Here is a 14,346-nt window from a genome sequence, read left to right as displayed (position 1 = left end):
GCCCCTTAATTGGAAACAAAAAAGAATTGGGTACTCTAAATTTATTCTTAAAAATTCAGCTTTTTCTTCTGTAATTATATAAATTGCTAAATATTCACTGAAGTTTTACAACATTGTTCAATATACAATGTTGACAGAAAACAATCTCTATAGATTTACAAATAAAGGATTTGTTCCATGATCATTTAACCAGATAATGGGAAGGCATATTATATCTTATCACTATCCATAAAGAAGTTGCCATGGATGCATTGATTAGAGCATATTGGGCGGATTTTGTTTGTCTAAGTGAGTCCCGATGGGGACTGTACTACAGATCCAAATTTGACAAAAGCATAAAAGCAGTTGTATACCGGAGGAAATCCTAACATTGGGGGGGGGGGGGGGGGGGGTTAGAAATAGGGGAGGGAAGCCTGCTAATTATATTAAAATGTATGGTAATGGTGTCCCCGAGCATTCATGCTGGGAATCCCATTACATCATTGGAGGGGTCGTGGATTATCAGAATGGGAAATCCGATGGTGTAAAAAGTAGTTTAGCGAGCTCCTGTTGGATTCTTCGCCCCACTGCCATTCCTGCTTGCCGAAAACGGGGGCTGTAAATCTCCCCCCCCCCCAATTGAAAATATACCAAAACAATGCATTAAAGCAGGCACTAGTAATACTTATGATATTATTTCAATATATTTTAAGATGTATGAAATAGAAGTGAACAAATTTACAGTACATTTGATATTTATTGGTTTCCCCATGCGCTTTGACAATTCTCAATACAGCAAGACATTTAAGTTCTACAAAACTGAATTAGAGTACTTTCCATTTTAATCTTGCTAATACAAAGATGTCCACAAATAGGCATAGAAAGAATATTTTTTATTGCAATATTAAACAGCTCATCTTCAGCCATTACAAATTTTATAGACAACTACATGAATCACAATACATAATATATATTTTACCATATGATATTTACACATGCAGTTAGTACTGACATCATGCTACATACCCATTAGTAGTAACATTACAACTCACCTACAAAATAATAATGCTTCCTTGTAGGAAAATACATCTGAATAGCTGGAATGTGCATTATGCTGCACTTCAGCAATTTAAAGTTGACTTAATTCAAGTTCAACTGGTATACAGACACTCTTAAATGATCCCTTTTCCCCTTAATGAATAGATCACAGAAGATTGAAAACAAATCGAGTGCAAGCCCTGCAAGAGCACATATCTAAATACATCCAGAATTTATATCATTTCAACAATAACTTTCACCTTGGCTCCTGCCAGATTTTACTTACAGTATTTTTTCTAGTTTCTTGGTTGGAAGCCATGCACAAGTAAATAGTGTAACTCAGCTGCATCTTCGGCACTTTAAATTTGTTTACTATATATATATTTATATGATATGTCAGCGTTTCAAAAGAAAAGACCATATATTTCATTTTGAGGAAGATTTTTGTTGCCAAGCTAAGTTTTGTAGCTGAAATGCTAAGAGACCATTTACATTCTTGGAAAATTCATATCTTATAATTTAAAATGAAAATATTCTGTACATGTTTTGTCCCATAAGATTGTTTTGGTGAATATATTTTGAAACATAACTTTACATCTACATACAAACTGAAAAGTTACTATACATTCCTGAATTGTGCACAAGTAATCTGAAATGTTTCTACGGAAAAACAAAATTATGTACAAAGTCCACAATGTGCAGCAAAGCAAGACTGCCATCATAATTTCCTGGTGATAATACCCAAGAACTAATGGGTCATCCAATTTAAACTAGCCATATACAGTTAGACAAGAAAATGCTTTTCAAAACAGTAAATATGATTAAAAGTGCAGTAAATATACAGATAAGTAGTGAAGTAGGTGCAGGGTAGTTGCACTGTATAACCAAGCATAGATTGCTAAAATATGTATTTTGGTAAGCTAAAAATAGAACTCCAGTGTTCTTAATAAAAATAGTTTACAAGGAACAGGTTTAATTGCATATGGAGTGGTAACACACATTTACTAAATTAGCAAGAGGCAAAACATTTGGCTTAAGCAGTAAAATAATTAAAAAACTCAACAATGACTTATGGCTAGTTTTGAGGAATTAGGAGTGTAACTTTTGTTATGATGTGGTCATTAGGATTTATTAGCTGAACCAGAAGAACGTCGCAATTTCATAGACATACGACTTTTGCTAGCACGAGGTGACATTGGAGAGGCTAAGTCGATCCCGTCCGCCCCCTGCGATGCAGGACTTTCGGCCTGCTGATTCTCTGGGCATGAGCCTGCAAGACAGTGGAAGGTAAACATTATTTACATACGAGTTACTGTAGTGACTTCTTCTGTCAATGAATGCTCTTTGTAAAGAAATAAAAAAAACTCTTAAGGCTTATTTTAAATATTTTCAGGATATTCTAAGATCTTTTGAGTGCAAAAAGTACAGAAATGTTTGGCAAATTAAATTAATTAGCTCACATAAACTTTATTGTGAAAGGAACAAGGATATGCATGCTCCAAGAAAAGTAGTAAACACACATTATGTTACGTGAGCAATCAAACCAGCCCACACCGAGAAAAGTGCAAGAGCAAGAGATTCATTCCATGTTAAAAGTGACTATGCAGTGTCAAGTGAACCAGTCCTGGTTTAATAAAACATAAAAGGAGAAACGGGTTTTCTTCTGCAGGGCTCCGTACGTCAGCAGAATTCAATAATATATAAAAATCAAACGGCTTGGGCATTACATCATTGAGATTAAACTGGAAAGACATTTGTTTCCGTTCTGGGTAGAAATAGAAATATAGAATATAAAAAAGTAAAAATACATTCAATAAGATAAAACAATGTAAAAAATACCAGAGCAAAAAATTGCCAATATAAAATTAAAAACAAAAATGTAAAGTAAACTCACAACAAACTAGAACTACCAGTTTAACACATTGACACTGAACTGTGCACTTATTGCCACAAATTACAACATATCTGAAGCAATATGAAAGCTTAACTAAATCTGCAATACTACAGATTGCAATTAAGCTTAATTAAACTAAAGTCAAATTAATTTGGACTGATGAGATTCAGTTAAGAAACCATACTACAACAATGCCACAATTGTTAACTTCACTTTACCTAGAGGCATATTCATAGACACAGAATTTACAGTGCAGAAGGAGGCCATTCGGCCCATCGAGTCTGCACCGGCTCTTGGAAAGAGCACCGTACCCAAGCCCACACCTCCACCCTACCCCCATAACCCAGTAACCCCACCCAACACTAAGGGCAATTTTTGGACACGAAGGGCAATTTAGCATGGCCAATCCACCTAACCTGCACATCTTTGGACTGTGGGAGGAAACCCACGCACACATGGGGAGGATGTGCAGACTCCACACAGACAGTGACCCAAGCCGGGAATCGAATCTGGGACCCTGGAGCTGTGAAGCAATTGTGCTAACCACTATGCTACCGTGCTGCCCAATTTGGCGAATTAAATTTGGGTTATGCAACACTTGGTGCATTTTTCCAGACACATCCAAAATAGGTTTCAAATAAAAAGCAAACACCTTGGCTATGCAATTTAATTGTCATCCATGTTAAACAAAATAAAATTTTGATGTCAAAATACCTAAGCAAGGAGAATATTTTATGATCCTCTGCAGTCCAAATTAAAGCATTATTTGGACTGGAAATGTAATTTAAAGAAACTTGTTCAAAATTATAGAAAAATATTGATTGGGTCCCTTTTTAAACAACATACAAAATAGATAAAATATTTATATCAGTTACAACTATATTTAGGAACTAGAAATTACAGGCTGAAGGAGTTTAAAAAAAAATTTTGCACAGCATACCATTCATAGCTAGCATGAAAGACCTTCCGTTTCAAGCCTTTGCCCTTTACCTTGATGAGGCCAATGTTTTCTAGTGGAGGTTTGGGAAGAAGAAGAAATATCACAGCATTTCTTTCTTTAAAGTGAAGAAAATGAAGCAAAAAGGTGAATCGGACAAGAAGAGGAGAAAAGGGAAAAAGAGAACAGGTGTGAGAAATGACACAAGTGCTAAGTTGAAGGGTATTAGTAATTAATGTCCAGAACAAGAGATAATGAGCAGAAATCCTGATGCCACACCTCACTGGCTTGTACTTGTTTGTACACCTTCTAAACAGAAGTTACAGCTGATAGTCACATATAGTGGATAAAGCAAGATATTTTGGGAACCGTACTTATCTTGAATATGAAATACTCTTTAATAAAAACACAAGAGGTATTTGGTTGAAATCTGCTCTTCAATATTTTTTACTTTCATTTTTCAATCTATGAAAGATTCTGATTTAGATTATTAAATGTTATGGTTGGAACAAGTATGGCAGATCACTATTGACAATTCACAGATGATCTGTTAAAACACTACATCCAAACTAGAAGTCTACACATTCAATGTAATCTATGAAAAGGAAACAATAATGAAGTAAGCACTGACATATAAAGCATTGGCCTCTGCATGTGTCACACAACAGTAAGTATTATCCAAGGGAGCAAAAGACCCAAATTATAGATACTTTAAAAAAAAAAACAAGCCTTGAAGTACTCCACTGGTTTAAGATTCTTATTTTAATCAAGCATTTTCAATCTGGATATGCAGATTATGTAGGTTGATGTCTCCATGGACTGTAAATAGTAGTCAACTTTATTACGATCAAAACATAAAACCCTTGCTTCTTGATTGCACTGAACTCTTATGTATGTTATATATATATATATATATATATATATGGTAAATACAAAATGTTATTTTCAAATTTAAAACCTATGGGGCACAAACTGTAGACACTTCACATAAAATCATTTACTGCTACGCTAATCATTTCCTTACTATAGAGCTAATACTTGCAAATAGAAATAAAGACAGAATTACTAATTTAGGTACATACCTCATTATTCAAATTAAATAATCAATTAAATTTAACACACCGGTATGAAAAGGACAATTGCTACAAATCCTAGTCCATTTAAACCAATTCAAGCTTGAATTATGATGCAGTATATCAGAGAACCAACATGATCACTTCAGTTCTACAAGGTAGGAGAGGTACAACAAAGAGATCAATGTGTGTTTTGCTTAACTAAAATTTAACAACTGTTATACAACAGTTAGAAGGTTATATCTTGTGTGGTACTGCATCTCTGGGGATACATGAAATGCACATGACATAATCACAATATAAAATCAACCAGAAGAAAAAGGTCAGTCTGACATCAAGATACTGAAATCTGACACATGGTGAATATCTTTCAAAGAATGAAGACCACTACACTTAAATATATTTATATGTATTAATCCTCATGCTTAACCTTTACACATTGCAAGCAACTCTCCAAAGATGACTTAATTGGAAGGTGGGGGGGGGGGGGGGGGGGGGGGGGGGGGGGGGGATGAACCTATTTAGGATCCAAGGGAGTTAATATTGAAACTTATCAAAACTTTGTAGACTAATCCAATATTGATTGGTGAAAAGTCTGAGAATTCGCCCAAACGACTGCCTTAGAAAGCCAAACAGGCTCGCAAAAAGTTGTTAGACCAGCAAATGCTCCATGGAGAATGTTAGTTTACTCACCACAGATGTAGTCATCCTTATTTTTTTGAAGAAAGTACATCTCCAAATAGCAATAAAACATTCTATACACCGGCATGGAGATAATATCCCACTAACATTCAACAGATCCCAAGCTCCTTCACTGTCCACATCTCCAAAATTAGGTATATAGATTGTTCAGAATACAAACGCAGTTCACTCCAGACAGCATTTGAGCACATTTTAAATCCTAACAGTTTCTAATAGGATAGTAAATGAGGCAGGAACCACAGATGCAATATGTTTCAATGCATCTCTCAGAAAGGTCTCTAAGCAAAGTACACAACTTTGCTTTGGAGTTCAAACTTGGTAGATATTTTGCCTCCTGGAAGATTCTGTGATATAAATGAGGTGAATAAGCAATTATCTTTTTTTGGTAGTATTGATTGGAGGGGAAATAGTGTTTGGGACATGAGGGAAACTCCATCCGCTTTCTTCCGATAGATCTTTAACATCCACCTAAACTATCAAACTATAGACTACACTGTATTTATTGAAGGATATGCAATACTAGGCATTGAAGGTGGAAGTTCCGATGAGTTTAAGGTAGCAACTATTACTTGGAGCATTTTCAATGCTGAAATTGGCAATTCAAAATCCCTGTCCTCGCCTATAATTTTCACGTAGCCTTTTGCTCCATTTCTTTGTAGCTTTTCCAGTCCTACATACCGGTGCCTGTTCACCTTAGCTTGACCTCATTTTTATCTTCTCCCTTTCCATTATCTTAGTCATACGTTTTAGTTGCCTGGGCTGCATACCCTGGATCCTCCTGAAAAACAACCACTTTGTCCACTTGCATCTCCTTTATAAAGCCTGTTCCAAACCTAGCACATTGAACCCTGGGCAGCACGGTAGCATTGTGGATAGCACAATTGCTTCACAGCTCCAGGGTCCCAGGTTCGATTCCTGACTTGGGTCACTGTCTGTGCGAAGTCTGCACATCCTCCCCGTGTGTGCGTGGGTTTCGTCCGGGTGCTCCGGTTTCCTCCCACAGTCCAAAGATCTGCGGGTTAGGTGGATTGGCCATACTAAATTGCCCATAGTGTCCAAAATTGCCCTTCGTGTTCGGTGGGGTTACTGGGTTATGGGGATAGGGTGGAGGTGTGGACCTTGGGTAGGGTGCTCTTTCCAAGAGCCGGTGCAGACTCGATGGGCCGAATGGCCTCCTTCTGCACTGTAAATTTCCCTTATTCTCGCCATTAACTTCTTTTGCTCTGTGAAACACTTTGGAAGTTCTGAATATTTTGAAGTTGTTATATAATTGCAAGTTGTAGATCTGTAGGAATCACTCCTGCTCCTTTACTCTAATTCACTACCCATAGAGAAACCTTTGAAGGGCAGAGTTTTAATGTGCTGTTAACTTTGAAACCTTTAAACAAAAAGCAAACTTGGATTTACTTTGTACATAATTGTAAAAGAAACCAAGATGATTAACAGAAGCATGGACAAACAAAATTTGACATCAAGCCACAGAAAGAGATTAGGGTTGGCGGTGAAAAATTTGATCAAAGAGGTAGGTTTTAAGCAGCGTCTTCAAAGTGGGAAGAGAGGTAACGAGATCAGGACCAGGATTCTGCGGCCTCCCAGCCACGTGCTTCTCGACGGCAGGAGGCAGCGACATTTTCTGCTCCCACTGCTGTCAATGGGATTTCACACTGAAGCTACCCCATGCTGCCGGGAAACGTTGTGGGGGTGGGACTAGAGAATCCTGCCACCAGCGAACGGCCATAGAATTCTGGCCTAGGGTTTGGCAACTGGGGGCATTAATTGCCAATCGTGGAATTATTAAAATCAAAATTCAAGATGCACTTGAGGCCAGAATTGGAGGAGTACAGATATCTGAGGGTTACAGGGCTGGAGAAGATTGCAAGGATAGGGAGGGGCAAGGACATGGAGTGATTTAAAACAAAATGCAAATCTGAAAATTTAGTTGAGGTCATCAATGGGGTGGAGGAGAATAGAGAGGGGAGGGAGGGAGCATAGAATGTGCTTGAATGCAGGTGATCTGCTGTTGTACATAACGGATCCTCTCTCCAATGTAGAGGAGATAACAAAGCTACTTAGGAGTTTTGGCTCCTTCTTGGTGCAGAAGATAAATCTGGACAAAAGCGAATACTTTCCGGTGAACTCCGTGGGGAGGGGTGCTGATTTGGAGATGTTGCCTTTTCGTTTGGTCAGTGCTGGCTTTATCTGGGAATCCGGGTGACCAATGACTGGACCTCACTGCACAAACTTAATATTACTAGCCTACTGAATGGGGTTAAGTCTAACTTGAAGAAGTGGGACAACCTCCCTCTGTCTTTGGTGAGCAGGGTCCAGCCAGTAAAAATGAATATCCTTCTTACGTTTCTGTTTTTGTTCAGTGTCTCCCAGCTTTCTTTCCCAAATCCTCCTTTGTGACAGTGAATAAATCAATTTCTTCCTTTATACGGCAGGCAAGACCTCACGTATTCATAGGACTGTTCTGCAGAGGGGGAGGCAGTCTGGTCGGCTGGCGCCACCAAATTCATTATTGTACTATTGGGGTGCGAACATTGAGAAAGCGTTAGGGTGACTTAAATATCCCGATTCCAAATGGGGGCGGATGAAAGCAAGTGCTTTTAAGAATACTAGTTTTAGGGCCTTGGTCACTGACAGGTTTTCACACAAGCAGGATGGATCAACTATGGTTAATCGTGTTTTACAGTGTAATTTAATAGTGTTTATTCAGGTTTCCTTCAGAAATGGCTTTGAACTAATTACCTCTCCTTAAAAAAGGAATACCAAGGCAGATTCCATCTTCTCTCTGCACAATTATGGAACTACGTTCCAGATCCACCAGTATGTGCAAATGGACAAAAATAGTCAAGAGACAGGGCCCTCCTGCTTGTCCATACATTTTATTTTAAATTTTCCCATTTGTTATTATAGATCCAAGTAGTAGGCTTAAACCCATAATGATGTCAAACACCTGCAGTGATAGTAGCTCTTCCATCGGTTTCTTTCAATAATCCAGCCATCAGCTGAAGGTTGCCTAGGGCAGAATGCCAAAGTGAGATTGTAAATCTTTCCTTTGTTGTACAGCAAGTAAATTAATCTTCAGGAGGAGAGTATGTCTGATCCATCGCTTCCATAGTCAATATGGACCAATTATAATCAGAGGTTTCTAGATTCCTCATTTCAGAGGATCACAGGAACCCTCAACATGGGGAGGCTGTTTGGCCGATCATGCTGTGGATTCTGGAACAGCAGTCAGGCTTAGTCCCACAGAACACACCCACAATCATGCTTTATGACCGTAGCCCTGTAAGATCCTCATCCTGCAATCCCTATCCAAATATCTATCAAAGCTATTTATCGAATTAGCTTTTACCACCTTTTCAGGTAGCGTGTTCCAGATCTCAATAACTTGGTGAAAATAATTCCCAACTGCCCTTGAGAGCTTTCGCCAATTAGTTTACATTTATGACCTCTAGTACTTGACTGTCTCAACAGAAGTATTTTTAGAACTTCTATCCTAGCAATTCTGCCCATCTTAAAAACTCTCACCTCATCATATTTCCTGTTCAAACAATAACAGTCCTAACTTTTCCAGCTCTTCACATAACTGAAATCCCTGATAGCATCTGATAAATGTACTCTGATCACCATTTCAGAGACATGGTTAAAAGGTGAAATAAATATTCCAGGCTACACAATATTTCAGGAAAACAGACAGAATGACAAAAGAAGAGGGGTCACACTGGGAGTAAAGGGTGATAATAACATTATGGGTAGAAATTAGGAATAGCAGGAGTCAGGAAACACTGGTGGGAGTAGTTTATATGCCCCCTAACAGTAGTTATACTGCCTTGCAGTGGATTAATCAAAAAATTACTGAACAAAGGCAATGTAATAATTTAATCCTCATATAGACTGGAACAATTAAATTGGCAAGAGTGATCTAGGCGATGAGCTTATTGAATGTTTTCTTGACAGTTTCTTTGAGCAATGAATTTGGGATAAAGCTATCTGAAGGAGTCTAGTTTTATTCATATAGGTGCTAGTTGAATGCATGTAGTTAAGATGTAAAAATATTAAAAGTGCCTTGACTGTGGGAACTCTGTCATTGTCTCATGTAATGAATTAAACATTGTATTCTTGTGTATTCTGCTCTAAGAATGTATTGTTCTCGGTCTAATCAACTAATCAGTTCTAGCAATGTCTCCGCCAAGCTGTGTAACATGAAAAGTGTGAGAAACATATCCAGTAATTTTCCAAAGACTGTGCACGCAGACGCTAAGTTAGTTTTTATAGGCACCAGTTAATCTTAAGTAATGTCCAAAGTTTGATGAACAAATCATCTTCTAAGTAACAGATATTAATTTGAACAAACCAGGAGGTTTCAGCTGAGAATTAGGAGCCAATGTAAGTAAATATGGGGTTAAACCAGAGATAAGAATTCCCTTAAAATTAGGACCTCATGATTGAGGTCTTTGTTCCGGGATTCTTGAATCATCTATCTGTTTGTTTGTGCTAAAGTGATTTCCTAGTGTGCTTTATGCTTTTGGTCATGTGCTTGACTTTTTAATGTATTTTTTGATATTTTGTTTTGAAGTGTATTCAAGTGAATAATTAACAATAATAAAGTTGTATTTTGACACCCCCACCCACCGGACTACCGATTCTTATTAGAAGGTAAAATAAGAGTCCCCACATTAACTTAGATTTAGTATTGTGTAATGAAACTGGGTTAATTAGTAATGTTGGAGCAAACGATCTACTGGGAATAGTGATGATAATACCAAAACACTAGAATCTAGGTTCGATTTGAATGCGACATACTCCAATCACAAACAAGAATCTTAAACAAATAGGAGTATGATGGGAAAACTGGCTAAGGTTAATTAGATAAATAGACTAAAAGATAAGTAAATGAACAGTGGGAACCATTTAAAGAGACCATTCAATGTTCAATAAAAATACTTGTCATGGAAAAACAAAAACTCAGCAAGATTTGTGGATCCATTTGTGGATCACTCTGGAAGTTAAGGATAGCAATAGGTTAGAAGAGGCTTTCAGTGTTTCACAAAACAGTAACAGGATTGAGGTTTTGAAGTGTTTTTGAAACCAGCAGAGATCAACCAAAAGGTTGAGAGTAGGCTAGCCAGAAATATAGAAAAAATTGTAAGAGCTTTTATGAATGTATAAAGAGAGTTGGTAACTTTGAATCAGCAGCAGGAAAAATTATCATGGGGGATGAGGAAATGGCAGAGGCACTGAACAAATATTCTGTCAGAGAAGACGGCATAAGTTTCATACTAGAAACAGATGCTAACCTGGGTGCCAAAAAAAGAAATTCAGCAGAGTATTGGAGAAACTTAAGAGAGTAACCCGCGGGGCTTGGTGACCTACATCCTAGGACTCGAAAAGAGATAGCAACCGAGATCGTGGATGAGCTGGCTTTGATTTTCCAAAATGTCTTAGACCTTGGAATGGTCTTATTAGATTGGAAATTGGCAAATGGAGGGAGAGCAAAAGCAGTGAACCACAGATGAGTTAGCTTATCAGTTGTTGGGAAAATGTTGGAACCTATGATTAAGAAAGTCTTAATGATCCACTTAGAAAAACATAGCATGATTTGAACAAGTCAATATGGTTTTACACGTTTTTTGAGGATGTAGTAGGGTAGCTAGAGGAACCATTGATGTAGTATACCTTGATTTCTAAAAGGCATTCAAGGTGCCACATACTTGGTTAATGGAAAGAGACGGCCTCATGAAGTTCAGGGTAATATTTTAGCATGGATAGAAGGTTTGTTAACTGATAGAAAGCAGAGGTGGGCATAAAGTGGACTTTTTCAAGTTGGCAGGCAATGAATAGAGGAGTGTGGCAAGGATCAGTGCCAGGGCCTCACCTATATACTTATTGACGACTTAAAGATTTGTATCAAATATTGCTTACGATACCAAACTAGGTTGGGAGGACACAGAGGCTGCTTCAAAGAGATATAGGAAGGTTAAATGAATGGGCAACAAAATAGCAGATGGAGTACACTGTACTGAAGTGTGAAGTTATTCACTTGGCATTTCAAGGAAAAGCAGAATTATTTTAAAAAAAAAGGTGTGAAACCTGATGTTCAAAGAGACTTGGGGGTGCTCACAATAATAATAATCTTTATTAGTGTCACACAAGTAGGCTTACATTAACACTGCAATGAAGTCACTGTGAAAATCCCCAAGTCGCCACACTACAGCGCCTGTTTGGGTACACTGAGGGAGAATTCAGAATGTCCAATTCACCTTTTCTTAAAATAAATTTAGAGGGACTTCCGGTGGCGGCTAAGAGGGTGTAAGTCGCACATTTGGTGGCTCCCGCTCTGGCCGGACTTTTGGACATTTCCCCCCGACTTTTTTGCGGTTTTGAGTGCTGGCTTTGAAGGCGCAATTTGGCACTAGATCCACACATTGGTGTATAGAACGAAGAACCCCAAGGGATCGAAAAGGAAGGAATAAGAAGATAAGCAAGGGCTGGGTGGGGGTTGCAGCTGAAGACAGTATGGCTGATGTTCGGACCCCTGCTGCGACAGCCCAACCATCAACGGAGGAGCTGATGCAGGTCATCCAAGTGGGCTTTGCTAGGCAGAAACGGGACTGTCTTGACCCGATCGATCGGCTGGAGCGCAGGCTGGATGCCCAGGATCGAGAGATTTAGAAGCTGGAGAAAGCGCTGGCGGACCAGGAGGAGCACCAAACGGGGGTTGAACTGGAGGTGGAGATGCTGAAGGATCAGCAAAGAAGGCTGCTGGAGAAGGTAGAAGACCTGGAGAATAGAGCTCACCGGCAGAACTTAAGAATTGTCGGTCTCCCGGAGGGGGCTGAGGGGGGCGGATGCTGGCGCGTTTGTGACGAGTATGTTTCAGAAGCTTCTGGGAGAGGGGGCTTTTCCCCGACCGTTGGAGATAGACAGGGCGTACAGAGTGATGGCGAGGAAGCCTCACCCGGGGGACCCCCCAAGGGTGATGGTAATCCGGTTCCACAGGTTTTTTGACAAGGTGTGTGTTCTCCAGTGGGCCAAGGGTACGTGGAGCTGCAAATGGGACAATAGCATTTTGCGTGTTTATCAGGATCTGAGCGTGGAGGTGGCCAGAAGGAGGGCAGTCTTCAATCAAGTTAAGGCGATCCTGTTCAAGAAGGTGGTGAAATTTGGGCTGCTATACCCGGCGCGTCTTTGGGTTACGCACGAGGACCAGCACCATTATTTTGAGTCGCCTGAAGACGCGATGGACTTTGCCAAGAAGAAAGGGCTGGTGCTGAACTGAGAACTTTTTGTTTTAAGTTGTAACCTTTTTGAGTGATGTTTATATGTTTTGATTGTCGTTTCTCTTTTGCGTTTGAGTTTGGTTGAAGATGGGGAAGTAAAAGTTATTCGGTTTCTATGGGTTGACAGTGTTTTGGTGGGGGTGGCAGGTGGGGCTTTTTACTTTTTATTACTTTGGTTTGCACTATTGGGGTGGTTCTTTGCGGGTTTTTAGTTTTGGGTTGTCTCTTATGGTAAGTGGGCGATTGTTTGGGGTTGGCTTGATGAGGGAAGTGGTTTCGATGGGCGGGGGAGAGGGGAGGAACAATAAGTGAGAGACTTCTTGGCGCTGGAGGCGAAGGCCACCAGGCTAGCTGGGTGAGCTAGTCGATGGAAGCACAGTGGGGGTGTGCATATGATTAATATATGGCAGGGTTAGGTTACAAAATGGTGTTGCTGGGGGTGGGGGGGGAGGGGGAGGAGTTACTCTGCTGATGAGGGAGGGACTTAGGTTTCGGGACAGAGAGTAGGTCGGGGCTGGCAGGAGGCGGGCCGATGGAGATGCGGCGCATGGGCTGGAGGTGGGCCCAGGAAAGGGGATGGCTGATCGGTGGAGGGGTGGGGGCACAGTGCCCCCTAACTGGGCTGATCACCTGGAGTGTCAGAGGGTTGAGTGGGCTGGTCAAGAGGGCACGTGTGTTCGCGCATCTGAGGGCTCTGAAGGCGGTAATGTTACAGGAGACACACCTGAAAGTGGCGGATCAAGTCAGGCTAAGGAAGGGTTGGGTCAGTCAGGTCTTTCATTCGGGGCTGGACACCAAGACTAGAGGGGTGGCGATCTTGATCAACAAGCGGGTGCAATTTCAGGTGAGCAGTATAGTCTCGGACAGGGGGGGGCCGTTATGTCATGGTTAGCGGTAAGCCGGAGGGGAGGAAGGTAGTCTTGGTTAACGTGTACGCGCCAAACTGGAACAATGTGGAATTTATAAAGAGGGTGCTGGGGAAGATACGTGACCTGGACTCACACAAGTTGGTTATGGGAGGAGATTTTAATACAGTCATCGACCCCGGCCTGGACCGGTCGTGTTCGAAAACAAGGAGGGTGCCAGCAATGGCAAAGGAACTGATAGGGTTCATGGAACAGATGGGGGGGGTCGACCCATGGAGGTTTAGGCAGCCAACAGGGAAGGAGTTTTATTTTTATTCGCATGTGCATAAGGTTTATTCCCAGAGTGACTTTTTCATTTTGAGCAGGGATTTACTGGCGGGGCTGGTGGACTCGGGATACTCGGCCATCACTATTTCAGATCATGCCCCACATTGGGTGGAACTGTAGGTCAGTGAGGAGAGCTTCCAGCGCCTGCAATGGAGGTTGGACGTGGGCTTGTTGGCAGACGAGGTGATGTGCGGGAGGCTGAGGAAGTGTATGCAGAATTACCTGCAGGTTAATGACACGG

General features: G+C 40.4%; 1 protein-coding gene across 1 annotated transcript in view; it reads right to left on the bottom strand.

Moving 5' to 3' along the window:
• Positions 1 to 857: 857 nt before the first annotated feature.
• The window catches only part of ralgapa1 (Ral GTPase activating protein catalytic subunit alpha 1), a 361,211-nt gene continuing 347,722 nt past the window's right edge, over positions 858 to 14,346 (bottom strand). The window contains exons 41-42 of the mRNA XM_072494899.1: positions 3,852 to 3,921; positions 858 to 2,287 (exon numbers count right to left, since the gene is read on the bottom strand). Of these exons, the coding sequence (XP_072351000.1) occupies positions 2,197 to 2,287; positions 3,852 to 3,921 (161 nt within the window). The 3' untranslated portion in view covers positions 858 to 2,196. The remainder of the gene's footprint in view (positions 2,288 to 3,851; positions 3,922 to 14,346) is intronic.

The sequence above is a fragment of the Scyliorhinus torazame genome, chromosome 2 (genome assembly GCF_047496885.1).
Source record: "Scyliorhinus torazame isolate Kashiwa2021f chromosome 2, sScyTor2.1, whole genome shotgun sequence".
In the NCBI taxonomy this organism is placed as follows: Eukaryota; Metazoa; Chordata; class Chondrichthyes; order Carcharhiniformes; family Scyliorhinidae; genus Scyliorhinus; species Scyliorhinus torazame.
Note: the sequence above shows the minus strand (reverse complement) of the source record. Positions and strands in the feature narration are given on the sequence as shown.